Raw genomic sequence first — 25,132 nt, 5'->3', positions numbered from 1 at the left:
AGAAGAAGAAGAAGAAAAGAAATTATTTTACAAGCAATGTATGTTATTTTTTAAAAAAAAAAATAAGTGAATAATAAAATTAAAATGAATAGCAAAGCCAGAAATTTTGAAGGGCGAACAATGCTCCAGCCTGCAATGTCTTTTGCAAACCAAGTACTCAGAACGCACACTCGGATCTTGCAAGCAAAGCGGTTTAGTTCAGTTTTTTTTGGTGGTGAGATTGGGACTTCTTGGCGATGACCAAGCCAGGCCACCTGGATCAACTGGGGAGGGAGCAGGGATGCAGGGAGGGCCTTGGCAGCCTTTCTCCAGCCACCTTCAACCTTTGTCTTGGCCTGAAGCCCCCACTCCCCCCCCCCCAGGGTTGTTGGCCCAACTGGGAGCTCAGAAAGAAACAACAGAAAGAAAGGAAAACTGATGACAGGGATTTAGAAGAACAAGAAAGAAACCATCAACCTCTGGGAACCTGTTAGAACGAGGGCACAACTGTATTACCTCAAAGATTTAAACAAAAAAATCACAGCTAAAGAACTTTTATTGTTTTCCTTTTTTTCTAAAAAAAACCAAACAAAAACACAAAAAAAAAAATCAAAAGAAGAAGGTGAAGAAATATAAACGACGCCAGTGAAACTGAAGAAGGTTTGGAAGAACCTATTGGGATCACACCAGGCGACGAGCGTTTATTTTGTTACTCTGAGCCACCGTGGAGTCTGGAACTTTGTTCTTTTTTTTCCTTATCCAAGCAGGGATTTGTTCATCAGTCCAATCAGGAGTCACTAACAGGGTATTTCCAAAGCAGTCCTGAGTTCCCATCCGTGGGGGGAGTGCATCGACTTCCACATTTCCATAGGTCACTCTTCATTCTTTTCTCCAAGTGATGCCAGCTGCAGCTATACACACACACACACACACAGAGAACATTGTGCTTTTCTTTTCTTAAAAAATACACCTATTGCACCAAAACCTAAGAGAGACGATCATGCAATACAGGCAATGAGCCCATATGAAACCAACATGCATCCCAACAGAGAGCAAAAAACCCCTGAGTTTATAGATAATTTTGTTGTCGTCGTTTTTAAACTGGACCAAAACTTTTGTTACCCAAACCAAGTGGGGGGAAAAAAAAAACAAAAAAGAAGAAAAAGTATTTCTTTATGGACCAAAACCTCTTCAGCTGTCCTTTTCCTGGATCTTCCTGAGGTTGGCCACTTTTATATATTATATTTTTTTCAGAATGAAACAAAACAAAAAAATTTGCCTTGTTGAACATCCTTTAATAATTTCAAGACTCCTGGTTTTGTTAAATGAGATACTTTAAAACCATTGGGAAGTGGGAGACAATGGGCTTCAGATCTGGCTCCCATGCCAATGCATGCAAGGTGCAGGCCAGCACCTTCACTCCATCAGGTTTGTTCAGCTGGTCTGTGGATGCCAAAACGCTGTGATGGTAAAAATGTGTTGGATTGACCTATTGAGTACCAGTACACCCAGCTATGAATATATGTGTGTATATATATATATATAGGCACTTAATTAATCAAGCACCTATATATATATGTGTGTGTGTATATAAACCCATAATTTTTATCCCACTACCACCGCTTCCCCATTTCCCACCCCTCAACTTCTGCTCACAGATCCTGGACCCTGATTTAGAACTGAACCAACAAGTTTCACAACTTGGCAGAGACAGTTCTAACAGAAAAAAACAACAACAAAAAAAAAAAAACCCACAACCAAACAAACCCAAACAAAAAAATCACCTGAGATTTTTTATACCCTTCAGTTACAGGAGACTTTATTTTCATCGTAATAATGTTCCTGGGAACATCCTCTCTTCTGCTCAGTTTGCTTGCTCCCAGTTGCTGTCTGTGCCCTGGCACAGTGGGCTCAGGCCAGCCGTGGTCACCGACCGCAGTCACTGAAGGGGCTGAGCTCACTGTGCTGGGGCAGGTGGTGCTGGTGCTCTGAGCTGATAAATATCCACTTTTGATCTTGAGATACCGGTTGGAGGGTTTGAAATGATGGTGGGATGATGGGATGCCTCCACTGTTTTGCTTCAACAGTAATATATTCCGTAGGGGCAAGAGGTAGATTGGAGGGGTGGACAATGTTCCCAGGCTCTAGTAGATGCTGATGTTTTGGAAAAAGTAAAGACAAAAGTAACAATACTGTCCTAATGGGACACTGTCAGGCAGAATTGGTACTCCCCTCCTCCCCAAAGCTCTAAGAAATCCCTGGCTGTGTGGTTGTCCCGGTCCTGTGGCACAGCCGTTCACGGCAGGACCGGGTTGCGATGTGAGCACTTCCCTGGGGGAAGGTGCTGAGTTTTGGGCCCACTGGTGTGGGGGCTGTAGGGTGATAGAGGGCTGGGATGCTCTGGATGAACTCCCAGAGCCCTCATATCCCAGCACTGTCCTGAGGCACAGCCATCCCTCCCCGTGGCAGCATGGCCTCGGCAAAGGCTTTTGGAGCCCCGGCCAGCACTGGCCGCATCCTTCCTAAAACTGACCCAGTTCTCCTTCAAAATCTGGCCTCAGTTTGGTCCCAGTTGGGAAGCGAAGGGAAGGGAAGGGAAGGGAAGGGAAGGGAAGGGAAGGGAAGGGAAGGGAAGGGAAGGGAAGGGAAGGGAAGGGAGAGGGTGACATTATTCCTGTTCTCTGGGAACCTCTCTTCTCCTCTCCCCAGTGCCACCTTCTCCATCATGTCCTTCCCTCCCCACCCCAGGGTTGTATTCTATCCGTTCATTGCGCAAAATTCTCCCACTGATGTAGAGAGAGTGGTTGGAGCACAAGCTGGGGGGCGGGGGGCGGGCGGGGGGATCAACCACCCTTCAGAGGGGCGTTCAGAAATGTTCGTGTTGGTGCTGGAGGGGCTGAGCTGGAGGCGGCGGTGGCCGCAGCCCCGCGCCGCTGTGTTAGTGAGTGAGTAGTCGTTCTTGGCTGAGTGGAGTCTGTTCGTGGTAATGTGAGCAAGTTCTTGATCAATGTCTTTATTTGATGCCAGGTTGTGAAGAGGTGGGTGGGAGTGGGGAGGGGGGAAGGAGACCCCTGTGTTGGGGACCGGGGGTGGGGGGACCTGTTCTAGCACTGACTGTAGGGAGTGGGGAATGGGGAAGGTACAGAGGGCTCACCTCTGCTCTTTGTATCTCCTCCCTCACCTTAACACGCGGAAACGATGTAAAAGCCTCCTGCATGCTGAAAAACGTTAGAGAAAAAAAAACAAACCTCCATTCTTTTAAAGAAATAAAAGAAGGGGGGGAAAAAAAAAGAATCATGACCCAAACAAACGTCCAATGCTTGCTGTTGGGAACCGGAGTGGGGCTGTCCTGGGGGAGGCTGCCCCTCTCTGCAGATGATGTTCCTACTCAAGTCTCCAAGTTGGCCTTTAATAAAATCTTCATTTCCAATAACCTTTATATATATATATATATATATATACACATATATATATACATATACATATACATATACATATATATTAAAAAAAAAAGCTTGATGTAGCAGTTCTAGTTTAAAATGAATAGAAGTATTTCGGCCCCTATTTTATTTTGATTTTTCCCTGTCCCCTGCTTCCCACTGTACCCCCCACCGACTCCATATTTTGATGTAGCAACTTTGGAAGAAAGAAAAAACAGGCGCTGTAAATGCACCGAGAGCTACCTCTGCCTCGAGCGGGGGCTGCAGGGAACTCGGGGGGCTCGGGCCTCTCCCTGGCCCCATGGGGCACCCGGAGAGGGGCAGCCCGGGCCCTGCCTGTTGGCATCCATGGGGAGCCCGGTTGTGGGGCTTAAACAACAAATTTGCGTAATTTTTTTTCTCTTTTTAAATATATGTATATATATAAAAATCTTAAAAAAAAAAAAATAAAAACAAAAAACAAGAAAAATGCCCATGACCTTAACTATTTGCTCTGACTTGTATCTTCCTTGATAGGTGACTAAAAATGACATGTTGGTCTAATTCACCAGCAATAACGATAACTAAAGACAGCCCTCTCCTCCTGCACCCATCCCTTTTTTGCAGCGCCCACTGAGCCAGGTCCTTGCACTTCTCCCCTTCCCTCCCACCGCGAGGATGCCCTTGGTGACCCTTTCTTGCAGTGTGAACCAGCTGGACTGAACCTCTCTGGCTTCAGCTGCCCTCATGATCCTTCCCAGGCTTTTGGGATAACGCCTTCGGGGTGTTGAAGTGATGGGGACACCCCACTTGCCCCTCGGCTGGAGGGAGGCAGGTGGAACTGGGACCCGACACACCAAACCGGGTCTTCCTCCCTCCGGATTAGGAGCATCAAGACCCTTGTGGGAAGCCTGGTCCGTGAGACCTCCATCCTGCAAAGTCACGTCCCAGCAAGGCGGGGTGGGTTCCTGGGAGCAGTGGCAGGGCACGGGCAGCCCCCGAGGGGGGCCGGTGCCGGGGGGCGCCGCCGGTTTCCCCTCGGCCCGGCTGGGGAGTGGAGAGTTCCCCGGCCTTTGCATCAGCCCGTGGGGCCGGTGGAGCCAGGGTGGGGACCGAGGCGATCCGTGCCGTGCCGTGCCGTGTGAATGCCGGTGGCGGTGGTCTTTTGCGAGGCAGCGACACGAGGGCACAGGCAGTGGCACTGAGGACAGGTGCCCAAAGCCCGGGGCTGGGAGCAGCGAGCGCAGAGCTGCGCTGGAAGGTGCTGAGCTGCTGGCAGGACGTGCCCAGGTCCGGGCGGGATCAGCCCCGGGGGGGACGGAGGGGCTCCAAGCGTGGTGCCCGCCCAGTTCGGCGCTGGGATTTCCACAGGTGCTTTTGCCAAACCGCCGCCGATTTCGGTGCTGGCTGCAAACAAGGAGCGCGCCTTGGGGCTGCGCTGGCTTTGGGACTCATCCCGTGACCTTTCCTTGTGGATGTGACCTCCCGGGAGGAGCCGAGCCGTGTCGGGGCTGTGGGAGCGAGGGCTCCCCGGTCCCGGCACGGCGGGGAGATGCGACCGGGGCCGCGGGGTGTCGGGATAACGCGGCGTCGCCCAAAACTGCGTCCTCGGGCCGCCTTTGCGAACGGCTGCGGCGGGGACAGCGACTCCTGGGCAAGGGACGGTGCAGGGGAGCGGGTGACAAAACATAACAAAGGGAAACGGAGGGAAAAAGTAATACCATGCTGTGATATCATCCTCATCGACATGAAGTATATAGAGAATAGTGTGTATTATAATGCATAACAAAAGAAAGAAAAAAGAACCAAAATTGGATTTATAGTTAATGAGGAGATACTATAAAAATATCTTGTCCTAGCTCCCAATTGCAAAAGTATTTTTCAGCTGGAGGGATATCTATTATTTTTTTCTCTTTTCTTTCTTTCTTAAAAAAATAATAATCTTCATACATACAAAGGCTCAGACTGTTAATATTGTTAACCTCTGAAATCAAAATACTCCAACCTGTTTTGTTTGGTGTTCGAAGGGTTTATTTTGATGTATTTCCTGGTGTTTTTTAAAGAGAGAGAGAGGAGGGAAAAAAAGATTAAGATTTTAAAATTAGAACATTTCTTTATAATTTAATATTCTATTTTAATAAATGCATTTATTACATGTAAATGTAGCAAGGAACTGGGCTAATAAAAATACTTTTTATTAGGTAATTTATTATAAGAAAAAAGGATATTTTATTTTATGATAAAGTGATCCTTAAAAGTTTAGAAGGTTTAGAATATATGTAGGTTAAAAAATACATTTGTATCCAGAGTATTGCTTAAAAAGTGTTTTTAATATATGTTTCCTTTTTCGTGTGTGCGTGTGTGTATGTAAAGGTGATAGTTATGGTGCAGATAGCCCTTTCCACAAATAAGAAATTAACACAGTTGGATGTATTTAAACAAAAAACAAAACAAAAAAACCCCAAAAAAAGAAACAAAAAAAAAAAGAGAAGAAAAAGGTAATTAAAAGCAGAGAAGTAGAAGAGAAAAACCACTATAAACTCAAGCCCGTGCCCCCATCCTGTGGCTGCTCCATCTGGGAGTCCCCTTGGAAAGGGTCAAGGTCTGGATGGACTTTGGCTCGGGGCTGGCTCTGGGGCAGCTTTTGGATGGCATCACCCTGTGCTGGCCCAGGCAAGCCCTGGCCCTGCTGTGGCACAGCCCTTCCTGGGCACCCTGAGCATCCCAGAGTCCAACCCCACCCTGGCAGGTGCTGGGGAACAGAGTTTGCTCCTGCTGTGGTTCCCTGGGACAGGGGCTTGGGGAGAGCCGGGTGCTTGGAAGGCAAAGCTGGCACTGCCCACCTCCCTGCCCTCCACCTCCTTGTTGCCAGCACTGTCAGCCTGATCCCATCCCGGGGAGCCAGAGGAGTTTTGTCCTTCTTCTGGTTGCAGAGAGCCCAGTGTAATATGAGGATTTATGGTCTCTTCCGCAGCCTTGCCGGGCAGGACTGATGGCCACTAGTGGCGCAGACACCCGGCTGGACGTGCTCGTGGGGGGCTCTGGAGACCCGCAGGGTGGTCACTCTCAGTTGCCTCCCTTTAGGCTTTGGCTCCGTCTCTTTCTCTGCCGGGCAGGTTGCAGTGACAGGAGGGTTTGGTCCCAGTGTTTAGGCCAGGCGTGATCTTAAGAATATCCAAGGTCGTTCCTTTGGAGCTTGTGCCGGACCAGAGCTGTAGGCTTGTGGTGCTTTGACCAGCCAGGGGCTGAGCTTACACAGAGCTCCCGGCCGGCTCCAGCCCATCATAGGTGGGAACAGGTGTGCTTCCCCAAGCCAGTGTGGGCACAGCTTCTGCAAGACACCGATTGCAGGGACAGCCAGAGCAATGGGAGTGCCCCCGGCTGGGTTCCAAGCTTCCTTGAATCCATGAAAGCGCTTCAGCATGCGCTTGGCTCCGGCATATCCTGAAGTGTTTCACAGGATCTTGTCCCAGGAGCTGCTTTAGGGATGTGTTGAGCAGCCATGACCTCCTTGTGGGCTGGGGAGTGGGGGAAGTCTGTTCCCCTCACACCCCGAATGCAGCCCATGCCCGCTCCCCCTCCCAAAGCAGCAAGAAGACGGGGTGATGCTTCTGCTCTGTTGCCTTTCAAAGAAGCATTTTAAAATAAGATTTTTTTTTTCTGTTTGTTTTTAACCAAAAATGAGAAGAAAAAAAAAAAAAAAAGGTTTGCGTTGATGGGTATTAAAAAAATCTTAATAATAAACACTCAAATTTATTTCATATAATCCTAGAGTAAAGATTAAAAAAATTAACTAGTTCAAATAGTAGATGCTATCCATATTGTTTAATCTATAGTAGATCCAAGTGATCCCAGACAGAGCAGAATGTAAAATAAACTTGTGAACATGATCATTGTTAACTTCCCCAGGAATTCCATTGTTTTTTGGTACTATTTTTCTGAAGCAAACAAATAAATGACTGAAAGCCTAACAAAATAATGACCACCAATTGGTACCTTCTGTCAATCAAAGTCCTGAAGTTATTTTTATAGAGGGGAAAAAAAAAGACAAAAAAGGGATCTAATAATATGTATTTTTTTAAAAAGATACATTTGGGGGGTTATGTTGCTTTTTTAATAAAAAATAGACAGATTTGGCTAGTCGTGGAACAAAATAAGGAAGTTTTAGGCCATTAATTTTTTGCCTTATTCTGACTTCCAGCCTTGGGCTTGGAGCAGGAAATTGCAGAAAAATGTTCAAAATTGCTGTTACTTTCCTTGGGCTGTTCTTGGTTTTTGAACTTCTCCAAGCACCAAAGGTGTGGGAAGATCCTGGGACGGGCAGGTGGGACCATCCCAGGCTGGAAGGAGAAGGAAGATTGGGTGATCTCCCCTCTGTAAGGTGACAGACAGAGCTCAAAGGCAGCGAGGTGCCGGGCGGAGGCTCTGCCCTTGCACTGGGCAGTGTCAGGGCATTAGGGTTGGTTTGTTCCCTCTTTGTTTATTTTCTTCCTTTTTCTTGGTTCTCTGTCACCCCAGTTGCGTTGCACTGGGAGACGCCGTGCACCTCGGGATGAGCTCACTTGCTTACATGTGGCATCTTCCAGGAGATTTGGTTTGTTGGGTATTTGCTTAGCTTCCAAACATCAGTTTTGAGCATTGGAGCTGCGGGTGAGATGTTTGGAAAAGCCCCTGCTGGCCCGAGAGAGCCTTCTTGCAGCTGTGATGGGCCATAACATCCCTGGTCCCACAGTCTTGCTTCCCAACAGCTGCCCTGACACTGTCCTGCTCAGGGGACAGTGACACTCATGGCACATGCCTGGTTTCTGGCTGCAGGAGCATGGAGGAGGCTGAAGGCCGTTCTTAGCCAGCACAGTGTGTTGTGCTCTGGATGGATCCTGAGTCCCTACAGTGCCAAGAGTGGGAGCAAGGGCTCCTCGAGCCAGCAGCACGCAGGGGGTACTGTGATGGCAGACCCACTCTGAGCACTGCAGGGCAGGACAAGACAGCACTGGCACCAGTAGCAGGACATGGCCCATGCCGCTGTCAGTAGTTCCATTCATTCCAGAGACAGGCCAGCACTTCTTGTCTGGATGATGATGATGTTTTTCACTGCACCAAAATCTCTGCTTAAAGGAGAGAACTCAGAAATAAACATCCAAGAGGCAACGTTGTCATTAGCAAAGCCGAGTGCCACAAAGAAAACACCCTTGCAAGTTGGTTCCCTTTGGGTTTAGCCTTTGCTCCTCTCTGTGTTGTGGCTCAGCTGTAGCAAACCCACGGATCTCCTGCAGCTTGGGAGCATCCACACAGATGCCTTCAAGAAGTGCAGTGGCTGCCCCTTGCTCCCTGACGGTGCCTGCTTTGGAGGGCTGGAGTAGCCTTTACCAGCATTCATCACTCAGCAAAGCCATGCAATAGGTCAGGACAGGAATGAAGACAGTTGTCATTCAGTTTCTGCATATAAATAGCACTGTGAATCTGAGATCCCTCCCCAGGACCCTCCTGGCACACTGGGGTGTTTTGAGAAGCAGGGCACAACGTCTCCTGCACTTTCGGGGGGGTTCATGCTGGGTGGAATCAAGCGCCTGGTCCTTCCCTGCCGGGGTGGCGAGGTGACCTGTTTGCTCTTTCAGTTTTGTTTTACCTCATTTTTTTTATTTGATACTTGAAGAAGCGTCAGTGGTGGACATTGTACAGTGGTGCCCTGGACTGGAGAGTGGATGCACTTTATTGTCACTTGTGTACAGATGGTGGTTCCCATCCCACCTCTGCCGAGCCCCAGCAAGGTGTCCCTGGTGGCAGCAGAGCCAGCGTGGGCTGGTTCTTCCAAAACCCTTTCTAGGATGTTAGGGAGGAATCTCTGTGTTTTAGTGTGGGTTTTCACATCCTGTAGAAACTTGAAGTCATGTTCTGCTGTCGGTTGACCCAGTGAAAAATTCAGCTGGAATTGTGCTGGGCAGACTTTGGTTTGCCTGTACCGTGCCCGCAGAGGTTGGGCAGCTCCTGCCTCCCTCCCGTGTGACTCCCCCATTCCAGTGGGTTACTCTACTGGAATCTGGAGTCACTGCAGCCCTGGCAGGCTGCGGCATCCCCTCTGGACCTGCTCCAGCGTTGCTTCAGGGCTGCTAATGGAGCAAATTGAAAGTCACCCCCAGTAAAGTGACACTAATGTAAAATCTGGAGTAGTTCCACTACTCTCTGTGTGAAAATGAATTCCCCCTCCAATAGTGGCACTGGGTTGCTGACAGCAGGATGTGCTTTCTGGGCTTATGATGATGCTCTTGAAACAACTTGCAGAGAAATGGAGCGGTGAGACATAGCAGTGTGGTGTGGCTGTTGAGATCTGCTCTTGGCTCCCAGGAGCTGGGACACAAGACATGGTCACAGGCTGTTTAGCTTATCTGTGAAACTTTAAGCATTCTTTTTTCCTTTTAATGAATTCTCTTCAAGATAATCATTTTTTTAAAAAGGGTAAAAAAAGGACCAGGGGCTAGATCCTGTTTTGCAGTATGGGGTTTGCTCCTGAGTTAGAAAGCAGTGTTAAGCAAACATGAAAGGCAATGGGCAAGAGGGCTAGCGGATCCCAGACTGGAAGGTCTGGCAACTGTTGCAGAGCCAGCTCTGATCCCAGCCCCAGGCAAGCCAAGGACATCCCCAGAGATGCCCAGAGCAGCCCCCGGGCATCCAACTTCGAAGTTGGGAGCCTGTGGGGCTGCAGAGGACTTCCTCCGGCTCTGCCCTGGTATCAAAGAGATCCAGGCTCCAGCTTGCTGCCGTTGGGACTCTGGCAGGCCAGCTCCAATGGGATTTCTCACATGAGACAAGCTAAAATGAAACCCAAGCCACGGGATGCCCGGAGCAGCTGATCTCACTGATACTCACCAGGGCAGCACAGCCCTCCCCAGCCCTTCATGCTTTGCTTGCACAGCATCATGTGTGCTTCCTCTCATCCTCACTTCGGACTAATGTACAAGTTTGTGTGTATCCGCTTTCCCTTGGGTCTGGGCGCCGTTGCACGGTCCTGCTTCACGGTACTCCCACCTTGTGCTGAGCCAGCTGGCCACCGAGTTGCCTGGCCCCTGCTGGCCGTGGCGACTGTGTGGCCCTTCCATTCAAAGTCCATTCCCTATTATTTTGTGTTGGCTTTTTTTTTTTCTCTTTTCTTTTAACATCATAGGAAACCTGTAGTCGGGATTGTTACTATTGGAAACCGATCACATGTTCCATCCAGGTATTTTCATCTCTCTGGCATTACGCAAAAATAAAGGCCTGAGAGAGAGATATAACCGAACATAGAAGTAGAGTTAGGCTTGTTGTCTGAGTTTTGAGGCGTATAGCATAATGGGAGAAGGAAAAAAATTAAAACAAAATAAAATTAAAATAATGATGTTGCACAACTTGTAGAAAACAAAGAAGGGAAAGGGTTAATGTATTAAATGTGCTAAATTACATTAAGAACTTAATTTTATTAAAGTATTATTACTTAAGAAACCTGGTATCTGCTCTTGGTTTGTGTCTGTTCACAGTTCAGGAAGGGCCAGGAGCAGTGGTTGGGAACAAGGCCCTGCTGGGCTGAGTTCCAGGGCAGTGGGGCTGGACCTCCCTCTGTCACCCCTCCTGTGCCTCCCACCAGTCCCATGCTCTTGGCAGCACTTCTTGGGGTTCATTATAGCAGTTGAGAGATGATGAGCCTCCTGAGGCAGCTGCTTCTCCCAGTGCTGGTGCTAGCAGGTCCCACGTCCATGAGCCACCCTGTGCCACATTTCACCCCTCCCACTCCTTCATCCCAGCAGAAAGCATCTGAAAACTGGAAAGCCTGGAACAAAACTGAGTTGCCCAGCCCAAGAGTGTCTCCATGAGTCTAAATGAACTCATCATCCCGTGTGTCCATGCCAGTGCCTGGCTGATGGCAGGTCCAATAGCAGGGAGGCCCAAGGGACACTTGGCTCAGCCCTGTCCCTTTGTGGAGCAGCATCCATCCCCCACGTGCCCACCTCTACGGCCGGCGGGGCTGACATCACCTCTTGGCATCATGTTTTGGTGTGGGCAGATGGTGTGGGAGGAGGTGGTGCTTGGCAGCTCCAGCTGGTCTGCATGTTGCCAGGGCTTTGCCAGGTGAGAGGGGCATGGGGTAAAGTGCAGCCTGTGGGGCAGTGGCCACCATTTACCTGGGGACAGCCCCCAGCTGTAGCCAGACCCAGGGTATGACAGAGGATGAGTCTGGCCCGCTCAGGGATGAGGCTGCCTCTGGAGGGGGCAGTGCCATGGTGTAGCGACACAGTGCCAGGGGGCTGGAGCCAAGGTTAAGGTGCTGCCAGGGCTCGGGTGGCTGCACAATGGGTGGATAAAAAGGGGCACCCATATGGTGCAGCCACTTCTGTGCCCCGTTTCTGCATCCCCTGCACTGCCCCTGTACCAGCTGCAGGATCCCACCTGTTCTTCTAATCCTGAATCTCAAGCTCTCCCCTCCGGCCTCCCAGCAGGACACCCCCTTGCCCAGGCTTCAATCATACCTTCCTCCCAAACCTCCTCCTCCTCACCCTTCATTGCCTGTGGATACTTCCCAGCTGCCCCATGTGAGACTGGCACTGATCTTGCCTGAAGGAAAGACCTGGCGAAGGGAGAAAAGGCTTCAACAGCAGCTTTATTTGGGGATTTTGCCTCAATTTCTATTCCATTGAGAAATCATGCCCCAAGGGGAAACCCTGTCCCGGATCCTACTGGCACAGCCAAATGAGATGCAGAGACTGGGGGCAGCTGTGGAGAGAAAGGGAACCCCCAAAACCCCACATTGTGACAGGGGCCACACTCCCAGTACTGGCTCAATGGCGCAGGGTTTCCCATCTCTCTTGATTGACACCTGCCAATCACCCCTGACAGCAGCACAAGGCTCAGCACAATCTGTCCCAGCATCTTGGATGATGCCCACCCTGGGGGGTGGCCGCTGTCCCCCAGGCAGGGAATAAGACCACTGTCATCCCACTGGTATAGCAGACACTCCATCCAGTGGTGGCAGTGTCCCCAGGCTGGGCCAGGCAGCCGCCAGCCACAGTGGCCAAACACTCAAGCAGGGAAGGGCCAAGCCTTGCCAGGGAGTCCTTGCAGCTAGAGCCGAGGGGTCCCCAGTGCTGACACTGGCTCCCACACAGGGAGCTGTGCAGAAGGACAATGTGCCCACCCTCAGCACCTCATCCCCACCCTCACCCTCAGCCCCCAAATCCCTGGTCCCCCTTTGTCGCTTCCTTGGGGCTTCCCAAAGGCCAAGGCTCTCCAGCTTCTGCTCCCATCTTTCCATGGAAGAGTCACAGCTTTTCCCTTTGCTGGGGTCATGCCACAGGGAGTGGGTCACAACACCAAAACAGTGTCACCCCCATTTCCCACCGTGGATGGCCCCAGCAGCACTCAGAGGCACTCCCAGCTCTCAGTGCCGCAGGGACAGGGCTGGGCACTACCAGCCACATCACTGCTGGTTTCACCAGGCAGGAGAAAGATGCACTCAGTGTCCCCCTCCACACCCATCCCACGTGGCTGCACACAGGCCATCACCAAACTCACCATGTTTGGGCTTGTTCAGTGCCACCCAGCCACCCAGCAACTGTGCCTGCAGGGCTAAAGGGAGCAGGGACACGGGATGGTATGCCCCCAACCTCGGGGAGAGAGGGGAGATACCCTGATGCTTTCGCCGCCCTGTATTTGTTGGTCCTACATAAACACAGGCAGAGCAGCATACAGGCAGGATGATGGTGCACACAAAAGCAGCCGACAGCCTGCACTGCTCAGGGAGCTGCAGTGGGCAGAGGTAGAGGGTGAGACTATGATGCCACCATGTGCTGGGTGGTGGGGGGGGTCAAGGCGGGGGCATCCCAGGAGCTCAGATGTTCTGGCAGCAGGGTGCCTGCCGGCCCTCGTGCTGCGTGGGCAGCACTTGGATGGGCTCAATGGTGGTAGAGGGGCCAAACTCTGGCTCCGGCTGCCCAGTGATCTGCCTCTGGGACACGATGTGGTAGATCTCTGCCAGCAGAGAGAGAGGAAGTGAAAAATTTGTTTAGGTAAGTATTTCAGTGGGGGATCTGCTCCCTCCACAAACACACAGCTGCAAATACCCACCTCTCCTTATGCAGGGGAGCAGAATTCCAACCCAGATCCCACACAGTACAATCGGGCCCCCAGCAGTGTCCTGAGAAGACACAACGTCCAAAGCCATCTCTGTTCCTGTCCCTCCCTTTCCTGGTTGCTCTTTACCTGAGAGGATGTTGTGGAAGGCTGTCTCCACATTGGTGGAATCCAGAGCAGACGTCTCAAGGAAGGACAGCCCGTTCTTCTCTGCAAGAACAGCGTGAGCTCACGTAAGTGCCATGAATTCCAGCTAGATGGGATACGACTGGACAGGATGGGGGAAGATACCTGCAAAGCTCCTGGCCTCATCGGTGGGCACAGCCCGCAGGTGCCGCAGGTCACTCTTGTTGCCCACCAGCATGATGACAATGTTGGCATCAGCGTGGTCCTGCAGCTCCTTCAGCCAGCGCTCCGCATTCTCATACGTCAGGTACTTGGCAATGTCATAGACGAGCAGAGCTCCCACTGCCCCCCGGTAGTACCTGGGGGTGAGTGAGGGGACAGGGTCACAGCAGGGCCGCAGGCAAGCACCACAGGTTGAGAGCAAGGAAACTCACGCTGAGGTGATGGCCCGGTACCGCTCCTGCCCGGCTGTGTCCCAGATCTGAGCCTTCACCGTCTTGTTGTCCACCTGGATGCTCCTCGTGGCAAACTCCACCCCGATGGTACTCTTGCTCTCCAGGCTGAACTCATTGCGGGTGAAGCGTGAGAGCAGGTTGCTCTTCCCCACCCCTGAGTCCCCAATGAGCACAACTGGGGGGCACAAATACAGTGTCAGCTCCCCCAGCCACCCAGGAAAGCCACCCACCCCACAGCCTGCCAGGGATGGGAATCTCCCCATCTGCCCCCCCATCCAGACCCCATCTCATCCAGGAGAAGCTGACAGGTGAGGGGTGAAGCAGAGCAGGACCAGCTGCCTCCACCCCTCCTAGCGGCATCACTGCTGCCTATAAATACCCCTTGAGAAAATCCCTGCCATCACTGGGAATTTGCCAGAAGTTTCTGTCCCTGGGGATGGGAAAACACCATATGCACTGATGTACCCAAAATGGCCAGAAAACCAGGGTCAGGACCTGTGCAGGGAGAGCCAGGCCAGAGGCCAGGCAGAGCTGGGGCTCTTCTTGCTCACCAATCCTGAAGGCACCCTGGAGGACTTAAAGACATGGTTTGAAAGGAAGCATCCTCCTCTGCTGTTGCTGGACCAGCCCACGAGCTGGGAAGTTCCTGGGTGTGGGTTAAATGCATTTTCTGCCTGTCCCAGATCTGGCTGGTTCCTGTAAAACCTGGTGAAACAGGCTCTGGGGAGCTTTATCACATACCTCCCCTGTCAAGTTTGTTGAGTTTATGACTCAACAGGTTTTAGGTTTTATTTTTTAAGTTATTTTTAATTCCCTCACTGCCAATCCTGTTCATTCTCCATGTGTACTCAGACACTTCACTTCACCCACCTGTGGGACATGTCTCCCCACCAGGGTTGGACAACAGCAGGGCTGAGGTCACAACCATCCAGTGACCACGGTGGGGAGGACACAGGAACAACAGTACCAGCCAGAGGCCACTGGGATGCCACACACTGCAGGAGCCTCAGCAAGGCAAAATGACACTCAGTCAAGGCTCAGCAGCTACCATCCCGCAAGGATGTTGCTCCATGTCCTGAATAAGCCCTTCCCACCAGCTCCAGCTCGTAGACATGGCTTCTCTGCATGGTGCAAAGCCTGCAACAGTGCAGCCACCCCGTTGACAAAACCCTCAGTGTAGAGCAGACAGCAAACAGCCTGGCACCAGGAAGCCCAGCAGTAAGTGGAACACCTCACTAGAAGCTGGATGGCACCTGGAGCATTGCTGGCTATGGCTGTGCCAGGATAGCCAGCAAATGAGGGAAGGGTGGCTTCTCCATGGCATCACAGTATGGTTTGGGTGGATGGGACCACAAAGCCCATCTTGTTCCACCCCTTGGTTCACTAGACCACATTGCTCCAAGCCCCATACAACCTGGCCTTGAACACTTCCAGCGATGGGGCAGCCACAGCTTCTCTGGGCACCCTGTGTCAGAGCCTCACCATCCTCACAGCCAAGAATCCTTTCCCAATATGCCATCTAACCCTGCCCTCTGGCAGTGGGAAGCCATTTCCCGTTGTCTTGTCCCTTTAGGCCCTTGTCCAAAGTCCCTCTTCAGCTCCCTTGCGAGCCCCTTTAGGCATTGGAAGGGGCTCTGTGGTTTCCCCAGAGACTTTTATTCGACAGGCTGAATATCCCCAGCTCTCCCAGCCTGGCTCCAGCATTTGGAGCATCTCTGTGGCCTCCTCAATTTCTTTCCTCCATATCTTTGCTGTGCTGAGAGGCCCTTGAGCTAGAGGCAGCTCTGCAGGGGGGTCTCACCAAAGTGGAGCAGAGGGGCAGTATCACCCCCCCTCCGTCCCCCCGCTTTGCCTGGCTGCTGGGGAGACTTCTCAGCTGCTGCCCACTGCACGGAGGTCTGAGAGAACTATAACAGCCTGGACTACCCTGGACAAGACAGTAGGAAATGGAGGCCAGTGGCAAGCCAGGTTCATTACCACTTTCCCAGCTTCAAAGTTTTGATCTCAGCTTGGTTTTATACCAACAAGAGGAAATCGCTGCTTCCCCAGTTCAACTGCCACAGTCCCCATCCTGGCAGTGCCAAACTCCATGGTAGGCTCCAGAGGGCTTTGGACCACACCAGGGATGCAGGGTGGGTGGTGCAGGGTCCTGCAGCATGTGGGGGTGATGAAACCCACGTCCCTGAGCTTGAATGGCTTGAGGAGCTGGAGCAGCATACCCTACCCCAGGCACAAAAGCATTTGACACATTCTGTCCTCACTGAACATCCTTGCCACACCATGTCCCACTGCAGGGATGGAAACAGTCTGGAGCTCCACACAGGGCCCCAAGGAAGGGTTGCAGGAGCAGCCACGCCCAGAGCTGTTCCTCAGCCATACTGAGCCCCTCCAGCAGCATCGGGGCCTTGCACAGCTGGAACGCGCATTGTGCTTTGCAACAACTGATGCTCCCATTTCAGTGTAACTCGGGTTAATGCTGCTTCCAGCTGTGACAACCTCCCTTTTCTCAAGGAGGTGGCTGGGCTTGCAGAGCTGTTGGACTCTGGGAGCACTAGCCCAGCTCCATGCCCTTGGACACTGCATTTCCCTTTGACTTTGCTCTGGCTTTGGAAGGGATGAGCTGCCCTAGCACTGAAAATTGAGTTCTCTAGAACTCCAGAGACCACCATGAGACCCAGGAGGGGAATGAAGAGCCTATGTGAGCTGATCCCAGCCCTGGCTCCTGTAGGATGACAGGGGGTGGACAGACACAGGAGGACCATGTGCCAAAGCCTCCTCAGAGCCACACAGCTGGCACAGCACCGGGTGGGAAGTGCAGAACAAAGCAGCTGGGAGAGCTCCTGCCTGGGCATCATACTTGAGGCATCACTCAGTAGCAGGGTTTCTCTCTCACCAGGTCCCAGACTAACTCCAGGGAGGAAGATTTTCCTGGCCAGTGGCCAGGGGAGGTATGCAAAGAACCAGGGGCCACCAGCACGTTGCTGGCAGGAATTACGTCTTGTTGGTGGCTAGAATTACTCGGGGCCTTGGGGGCAGGCCTGTGTGGGTAGGCTGACTCACAGCCACCCACTGCTGAGCTCACACCCTGGATTTTATGGCTCAGGAGGTTGTGGCATTGCCAAGATGTCCCTTTGCTTCGCCAGCACCTGCTTTGGCCACAGCAGACCACAGGGAAGCCTGGCATACACAGGGATGGGGGTGCTTCATGGGGATGCTGGGCTCCCACAGACAAAAACACCAACTTTGTGCCTCCAGGAGCCTGTCCCTGTCTCCTACCCGCCCCGTGCACAGCAGTGAGGTCAGAGCATGACCAGCACCAGGAAGGACAAGCCCAGATCCCTGGATCTTCTCCTCCACTGCAGCTGGGGACCAGCGCGGCTTTCTCTCGTGGGGTTGATTACTCAGCTCCCAGATGTGCTCCCCTCACCCAGTGCCACAGAGCAGAGCACCCATGGGTGCTCAGGGGCCAACACGGCACCCCCAGAGTCCCACGGACCAGCCTTCCCCATCACCCCCGGGACCAGCACCCTGCCATCGCCACAGCCACGGCTCCAGGACGCTGTGGGCTCCAGCCTGCTCCCGCAGCAGTAAAGAGCACGGGGACCACAGACCATCGCACCAGCTCCAGCAAACCCTCCGACCACGGTAGCACTTCAACCCCAGCCTCACCAGTATCCACCCTCCTTCCCAGCACGGTGGAACACCACAACAAGCCCCGCTCCTGCCCCGTCGCGAGAAGCGAGTGTTATACCCCAGAACGCGCCCCAGGTCCCAGCCCACGCCGAGGGTGCTGCGTGGGCCAGCCCTGACGGCAGCAGGCTGAGGCCGGGCACAGGCACGCTCATTGCAGGCACGGCCAGCGCAGGCCGGGCAGCAGACCCACCTTTGAAGAGATAATCGTACTCATCGTCCTTGCCCCGCATCTCGCCCAGCACCACAGCCCTACCCGCACTGAGCCGACTGGGATTTCCGGGCCTTATCCAGCCCTGGCAGGGGCTGTCCCCCACCAGCCATTGGTGGCCACAGCCTTTCCTGCTCCGCACTCATTGGCGGCCGGGGCTGCCCGTCAGCACTCAGGTGTGTTCACCTAGGCCAGGTAAGGGGGCAGGGATGCTGCACGGCAGCAGGGACAAGCCACCGCCTGTGTGTGCTGTGATGGGACAGTGATGGGGACAGTGATGGCCACGCGCTCCACGCAGAGCCGTAGGTGTGACGTGCAGCTGGGCTGGCACGTCTGTCGCGGTGCAAAGGGAAAGCGAGTGAAGACACGGAGAATCCAGAGGGAATTATCCCGTTTCCAAAGGGGTTTCAGATAACTAGCAGAGGCTGCGTCACAGTTTGATAAAGTTCAAACAGGGTATCTAAACTGGGAAAGGCTGCACGGGGAAGGGGCACAGGGGGAGCATGGCTTTAGGGTGGGAGGGGGTGCAGGATGAGCCTAGCCTCAGGGTGGGAGGGAGTGCAGGAGGGCCATGGTATCGGGGTAGGAGGGGGCACAGGGGAGCCGTGGCATCCAGCTGGGCTGCTTTGGAGGCCATGATCTTCAGCACATTATGAAGGTGGGGATCCAGGGCGTTGACCACAAACACGCAGGAATTCCGGCTCAGTAAACCTGCATTTCACAAGTCCTTTAATGACTGTGTCACACCCGTGCTGGACACAGAGCTGCTCCTGGCCCCATGGCACTGGGCCCTGCGCCAAGCCCTGTCCCTCCATGCAGACAGCAGGCACCTTTGCTTGGTCCTGTTGCCGCATGTGTCCCATGTCTAGGGATGGGACAGATGTTTAGGGATGAGACAGCCAAGGGCTGAGTGCTGCCACCCCACACCGTAGGGCTTGGCTCAACTCCAGAGCAGTCCCTGGTGGGACAGACACCTGTTGGTCAGCCACATCCTCAGTGCATGGCACAGGGTGGCGCTACTGGAGAAACCCCAGGGCCAGAGGCAATCAGAGAGGCTCCTGTTGCTGGCATGATCCTGCCCAGAACCACTCGGCTTCTTCCCCAAAGGTGCCTCAGGGGTGTCCCGGTCCTTTTGCCCTGCAGCTCCAGAAGGGCTGATATGGTGCGTGACAGTGGTGATGCTAATCAGGGCCCAGCAAAAATGAAACAGAGAGAAGAGCTCCTGGAACTGGTGCTTCTCACTGTTTATGGCAGAATTTGGCCCCTGTCCAGGCTGCTGGCCCCACTGCACCAGGACAGGGGTGGCAGTGCAGGCAGGGTGACAATAGCCTGTGCTGGTGGCCACCGGTGTGTCCCAGGGCTGTGGGGTTCCCCAGGGACTTCCCGGGAAGCCTGGCGGGCTCAGAGGGCCACGCAGCATGGGCGCCTCTCTGCCTGCGCTGGGGCCGTGCTTGCAGGGTTCTCGCTGGCAAGTGACACCGTGTTGCTCTGGCTGCTCCTCTGCTTCTGCTTCTGCACTTTGTAGAAGATTTCTGCCAAAGAAAAAGTATGTCAGCCAAGGACCCCTGGGGACGCAGGGACAGCTTCAAGCCTGCAGCCCCCACTGCTCACCCGCAGCTCAGCACACCGGTGGCTCTCCTTCCCCTCTATGCAGCAGAGGGGTGATTGGAGCGGTGACAAGGGAGCAGCTCCCACAGGTTGCATCTCTACGGCGCTTGGGGAACACCCTGTGCTTGGGCAATTTCCTCTTGCCCAACCTGGGATTAGTGCTTCACCCTGTGCTGGGGCTGCCAGCTCACTGGGCCAGGCTGGTTCAGCACAGCACTGCACAGCATGGCATGGAATAGCACCACATGGTTTGGCATGGCTCAGCATAGCATGGCACACCTCACTGCCCAGATGCTGCTGGCTGCCATTCCTGGAGGGCTGCTCTTGGACTCCATCCCTGGCCCCCCAGGTCCCCACAGCCGGTTTGGCAGGATGCTGGAGACACCAAGTCATGAGCCCAGGACAACAGGAAGGAGACTGGAGATTATGGGGGAGAAGCATCCCTGGGACTTCAGGGATGTCCAGAGGCCATGAGAACAAAGCTTCGGGTGTGGGGTGTGAAACGCCCAGTACCAAAGGCTGAAAACCAAAGCAGCCAGAAAGACACCACCAAAAGATCTCAGGAAACTAGCCCAAAATAGCTCAAGTGGAACAGGGAGAGAACTGCTGCACATCATCTGCCCAGCTCTGCATCCCTGGGAAAGGGACCCTGCAATGCCCAGGGACCCTGCTGCACCACGGCACCAGTGTCTGTACCTTTCAGGATGGTCTCAAATGCTTCCTCAACATTGGTGGAGTCCAGCGCCGAGGTCTCAACAAACAGCAGCCCATTGTTGTCTGCAAGGAGAGGAGCCCCTTGAGATGATGCAGACCCCAGTGAGGACATGGCTCCAATCTGGAGCACCTTTAGAGATGTTCAGGTGCCTGCACTAGTGCAAGTCTATGCTTTTGGGGAGGTTCTCAAGCCCCCAGCCCTGTGGCGGGGTGCCAGCCTGTACCTGCAAACATTTTCGCCTCTTCCCTGGGCACCTCTCGAGCCTGTGCGAGGTCAGTCTTGTTCCCCACCAGCATGACAACGATGCTGGCCTCAGCATGGTCATAGAGCTCCTTCAGCCAGCGGTCCACCACATCGTATGTCTGGTGCTTGGTGATATCAAACACAACCAGGGCACCCACAGCCCCCCGGTAATACCTATGACAGAACCCCATCATCATTCCATGCTCCAGATCTGCCACCCCTCCCCCCCCAGCATCCTCACCCACGGGGCTGAACCCAAGCCCCAGGAGAAGCATGGATTTCAGGCCTCCCATCCTTACGCTGAGGTGATGGCGCGGTACCGCTCCAGTCCAGCAGTGTCCCAGATCTGAGCCTTCACCACGGCGTCTCCCACCAGGATCGTGCGTGTGGAGAACTCCACACCAATGGTGGTGCGGCTGTCATGGTTGAACTCATTGCGGGTAAAACGAGAGAGCAGGTTTGTTTTTCCCACCCCAGACTCCCCGATCAGGACAACTGTGGAAGGAAGGAGAAATCCCACTGGACTGCCCCAGCTACCAGCACTGGTTGCATGGGGCATCGCTTGCTGTCCAATGACTCCAGACAGGTCACAGAGGCTGGGCAGCTGTGTGGGTTTAACCCCTAGTGTGGTCACTCCTTCAGCAAACACGGGTCCCTGTGGGAGCCCAGCTGTGCTCTCTAGTGCTGGTGCAGCCCCAGAGCCGTTCAGGGGGGTCATGGCTACTGGGATCTGGGCAGCAAGAGCAGGGCAAGGATGTTGGTGAGCCCTGGGTCACCCTGCTGCAGTGGGCACCCAGGATGGGTGGCACACCAGAGCCTGTCTCCACTTGCCCAAAGGGAGCACTGAGTTCCAGCAGAGTCCAGCCAATAGTACCTGGCAGAGACCAGGTGGGCCCAAGGAGCTCAGAAAGGGAGGTGTGAGGCTGTGCCCTCATTTCTCCAGCTCAGCTTTAACACCCATATTCTTTGCATGTGCCACCACCCAGGTCACTACAGCAAATGACTTTTCAATGCCTACTGCTCTCAGGGGTTACAGGCTCTCGTGGCATTTATGTCTCACACACTCAGCCTCAGCTTTTACAGCCGCCCCATGCCGCAACAGCAATTTGCCTGGCACCGCACACCTGCAGCCTTGGGGTGAGTGTGGATCTCTCCGGATCTCTGTGGACCCTGGCGCTGCTCAGCAGCCCTGGCCTCACTGCTGGCAGCGGTCGGTGCCTGCTCCCCGGTCCCCTGACCCTCCGTAGCTCCCGGCGCCCATCACAGCTGCAGGGATAGTCAACAACGTCCCAGGTCGGGACACGGCCGCTCCGGGAAATGGGGTTCCCTCCCGGCAGCTCCTGGCTTTCTGCTCCACCCCTTTTGGCGAAGCGGTGGGGTCTCATCGAGCGCAAGACTCACCCTTGAAGACAAAGTTATAGTCCTCCTCAGGGCTGCCCATGTCGCCCCGGCTGCCGCCTGCCCTCGCAGGGCCGCCCTGGGTTTCCTCCTTCCCTCTGCCAAGCCTCGAGCAGACGGCGGGGCGGGCCGGGCTCCCGGAGGCGCCGAGGGAGGAGACGGAGCGACCAAAGGTTTCTCTCTGTCGGGGAGCGAGCGCGACCGAAGGGGGTCCAGGGGAGCGCGGAGGGTCTGGGACAGCGGCGGCGAGAGAGGCCGAGCTGGCAACAGCGCGCCCGGTTGACTCGAGGGGTGGGACTGGGTGTCGCAGCGCAGGTTGGGCAGGTAGTGTCACCCCTGGGACCGTCACGGGGTGGCTGGAGGAGGAGCCAGAGCCTGATCCCGAGTGCGGGGCAGGCTGGGGCACCGAGAACAGCATCAACAGTACGGGCAACACGGGCAGCGAGGGGTGCGAGGGCACCGTGGAGTATGAGGACAGCGTGGGCAGGCTGGGGCAGCGCGCACAGGACAGCGAGGGCAACACGGGCAGCGTGCGCAGGGAGGATGGCGTGGGCACGGAGGGCAGTGTGAGCAGCGTGGGGAGGGGAGGGGTGCGATGGTACGAGGGCAGCACGGGCAGAGCAGGGCAGCGTGCGGTGCGATGGCAGCAAAAGCAGACCGAGACGGCATGGGCAGAGCAGGGCACTGCGGGGTGGGAGGGCAGCGAGGGCTGTTGTGCCAGGAGCAGAACCCTTGCTCAGCCCGGCTCCCGCCGCTGTGAATGTTCCCTCGCCTCTGCTGCCATCGTGTGAAAGCCAGGGAAATAGGGACAGGAAAGAGCCCCCACCACCCCCAGCTATCCCAGTGTGACCAGCAGGGCTGTGCAGGGGCTCGGCTCTGTTGTAACCCCTCTCCTTTGACAAGAGCCCCTTGCAACTTCTCGTCTTTCCCCAGGCCTGCAGCCCAGCCGAGCTGTGTTACCCCTCAGCCCCCCCAACAACAGACACAATGGAAACAAGCATCAAACACACTTTTATTCCCCCCAGCTTTTGTATTCCTGCCACCTTATTTTTAAGACCACACTAGCGCTCCAGGATGCCCATGGGGCCACTCACACCCAACCCACGCTGGTGACGGTGATGGTGTCGGGGCCCAGTGGCACCGCAGAGCCCTCCACTGCATGCTCACGATGCTGCCACCTGCGTGAGCGGCTCCTCCAGGTACTGGACTAGTGCCTGTGCCTGCAAGCAGAGAATGGCATGAGCCACGCTCAGGTGGGTTTTGCAACCTGTGTGCCCACTGCCCACTTGCTTATTGTCAATTATTTTCAGTTTAGAACTTTAAAAAGGTGTGATGCGGTGCCTGGGCAGGCACGGGGGACAGAGGAGTCTCTGAAAAGTGCAGAGTGTCCCAGGCACAGCAGCTTCCTCCAGCCCTTCCACCCCAATCCTCTTCAAGGGCTCTTTCCCACACCAAAGGAGGCATGCAGCCCTGTAGACGCCCCAGCCACCTCCCCCCCAGCATTACCTTGGCTTTCAGCATCCCAAATCCGACTGTCTCCTTGGCGTACATGCAGAGCAGCAGGTTTGCCACCCGTGTGATGGCCACTCGCCCCTCCTGCCCAGGAAGAAACAGCACCCATTGCACCCCAGCTTGGCCTGGACCCCCAGCACAGTCCTGGCAGCACAGCCAGGTCCCTAGGGAGGGCAGGGCAGGCCCCAGCCCCACGTACCATACAGTCCATGAGGATAAATTTGAGGTTGTCCTCATTGAACGCCTGGTGCCCATTCTTGTCATAGGCCACCCAGATGTTGCTGGCGATGGCTGCAGTGACCCTGGCATCAGTGTCCCCGTAGCCCGAGTAGGCAAGCAAGGACCCCTCGTTGTTCAGCAGCCTGGGAAGGAAACGGTAGGGCAAATTGATGCCTCTGACACCAGACTCCCTTTCAGTACCAGGGGTAGAGCAAACCACCCCCCCCAGTCCCACGCACTGCTCCCAAGACACCACCACTCTGCAGAGGTTTGGCAGAGGGTGGGGGTCTTCAAAGCCAGAAAGCTCAGCAGTGGCCCCAGGCCCGAGCAGGCCAGTGCAGGGCCCGGTGGCTCTGTCTGTTGAAGCAGTGGGACTGCCACAGGCTAGGCATGAGTCTGGGGGACAAACACTGTGCATGGCCTCAGCTCTGAGCATGGCCCTTGCACTGTGCATGAAGCAACCCAGCACCGGACATCAGCAATGGTGGAAGGCCCCGGCCCCACACACTGTGCACAGTCCCAGCACCATTTGTAGCCCAGCACCATGCAGGGCATGTGGCCTCAGTCCCACACCTGCCCCTGGAAGGGCCCCTCGCCTTCTCCAGGCAGGGACAAGGAGCATCCCCAGGCAGGGGCAGGAGCAAGGGCTGGGGGCAGGGGAAAGGCAGGCAGCATCTTTGAGCAGGGGCAGCATCCCCGGGGCAGGAGCACGGAGAATCCCCAACCAGGGACAGGAGCAGCGGCTAGGGGCAGGGGAAAGGCAGGCAGCATCCTTGGGCAGGCAGCATGCTTGGGGCAGGGACAGGGGCAGCATGCCCGAGGCAGGTGCAGGGACACAGGCAGGAGCAGGGACAGGATCTGGGGCAGGAGCAAGGGCTGGGACAGGAGCAAGGGACGGGGGAATGGTAGGCAGCATCTCCGGGCAGGGGCAGCATCCCCTGGGGCAGGGACAGTGGCAGTATCTGCCGGGCTGAGTACAAGGAAAACATCCCCGGGCAGGGAAAGCATTCCCCCGCAGTGGCGTCACCCCGCATCAGGGACCGCCCGGTGCCCGCCGGGCCCGCTCGGGGAAAGCCGCCCCCCGCCCGCCCCCCGCACTCACAGCGTGCTCTGGACGCCGCCGGTGTTGGCCTGGCTGAGCACCTGCGTCAGGGCCTTAGGCCGCAGCATGGCCACCGCCGGGACCGCGGGGCGGGGGTGGGGCCGCGGCGGGCGGGGCCGTCACGAGGCCGCGCCGGGCTCGGAGCATCCCGGGGGCTGTAGTCCCGGCAGGGCCCTGCCGGTGTCCCCGTGGGAGGGGGGGCCGGGGGCGCCGGGACTCCAGAGGGACCTCGGCAGCAGAAGGGAGCACGGGGCAGGCGTGGGCCCTGGGTGACCGCGGGGATCGGGGACGGGGCCGGTTAAAGGGGGGTCGTTGGGGGCACCGGTGGGGCCCTGCGGGCAGCACCCTCTCCCCGCTCTG

At 55.0% G+C, this 25,132-nt stretch overlaps 3 protein-coding genes across 4 annotated transcripts; all 3 read right to left on the bottom strand.

The window, feature by feature from the left end:
* Positions 1-10,211: 10,211 nt before the first annotated feature.
* On the bottom strand, positions 10,212-18,041 carry LOC136303165 (ras-related protein Rab-11A-like). Of its 2 annotated transcripts, none has more exons than XM_066206856.1 (5): positions 17,958-18,041; positions 14,054-14,249; positions 13,785-13,978; positions 13,488-13,703; positions 10,212-13,391 (listed from the first exon to the last, which is right to left on the bottom strand). In XM_066206856.1, exons 1-5 carry the CDS (start codon positions 17,995-17,997, stop codon positions 13,252-13,254), a joined length of 786 nt encoding a protein of 261 aa, XP_066062953.1. In that variant the 5' UTR covers positions 17,998-18,041; the 3' UTR covers positions 10,212-13,251. The 2 variants fall into 2 exon arrangements, with proteins under 2 accessions (XP_066062953.1, XP_066062954.1); XM_066206857.1 differs by having other exon boundaries at positions 13,623-13,703.
* A 624-nt stretch (positions 18,042-18,665) lies between these two features.
* On the bottom strand, positions 18,666-22,851 carry RAB25 (RAB25, member RAS oncogene family). Its single transcript, XM_066206842.1, has 5 exons — positions 21,943-22,851; positions 20,841-21,036; positions 20,522-20,715; positions 20,280-20,360; positions 18,666-19,507 (listed from the first exon to the last, which is right to left on the bottom strand). Exons 1-5 carry the CDS (start codon positions 22,355-22,357, stop codon positions 19,377-19,379), a joined length of 1,017 nt encoding a protein of 338 aa, XP_066062939.1. The 5' UTR covers positions 22,358-22,851; the 3' UTR covers positions 18,666-19,376.
* Positions 22,852-22,931: 80 nt separating this feature from the next.
* On the bottom strand, positions 22,932-24,878 carry LAMTOR2 (late endosomal/lysosomal adaptor, MAPK and MTOR activator 2). Its single transcript, XM_066206869.1, has 4 exons — positions 24,773-24,878; positions 23,651-23,813; positions 23,446-23,535; positions 22,932-23,159 (listed from the first exon to the last, which is right to left on the bottom strand). Exons 1-4 carry the CDS (start codon positions 24,838-24,840, stop codon positions 23,103-23,105), a joined length of 378 nt encoding a protein of 125 aa, XP_066062966.1. The 5' UTR covers positions 24,841-24,878; the 3' UTR covers positions 22,932-23,102.
* Between the last annotated feature and the right edge of the window lie 254 nt (positions 24,879-25,132).

This window comes from Chamaea fasciata, unplaced genomic scaffold (genome assembly GCF_029207755.1).
Source record: "Chamaea fasciata isolate MVZ Bird 193981 ecotype frontalis unplaced genomic scaffold, bChaFas1.0.hap1 SCAF_31, whole genome shotgun sequence".
Taxonomy (NCBI): domain Eukaryota; kingdom Metazoa; phylum Chordata; class Aves; order Passeriformes; family Sylviidae; genus Chamaea; species Chamaea fasciata.
This window is presented reverse-complemented; position numbering and strand designations above follow the sequence as displayed.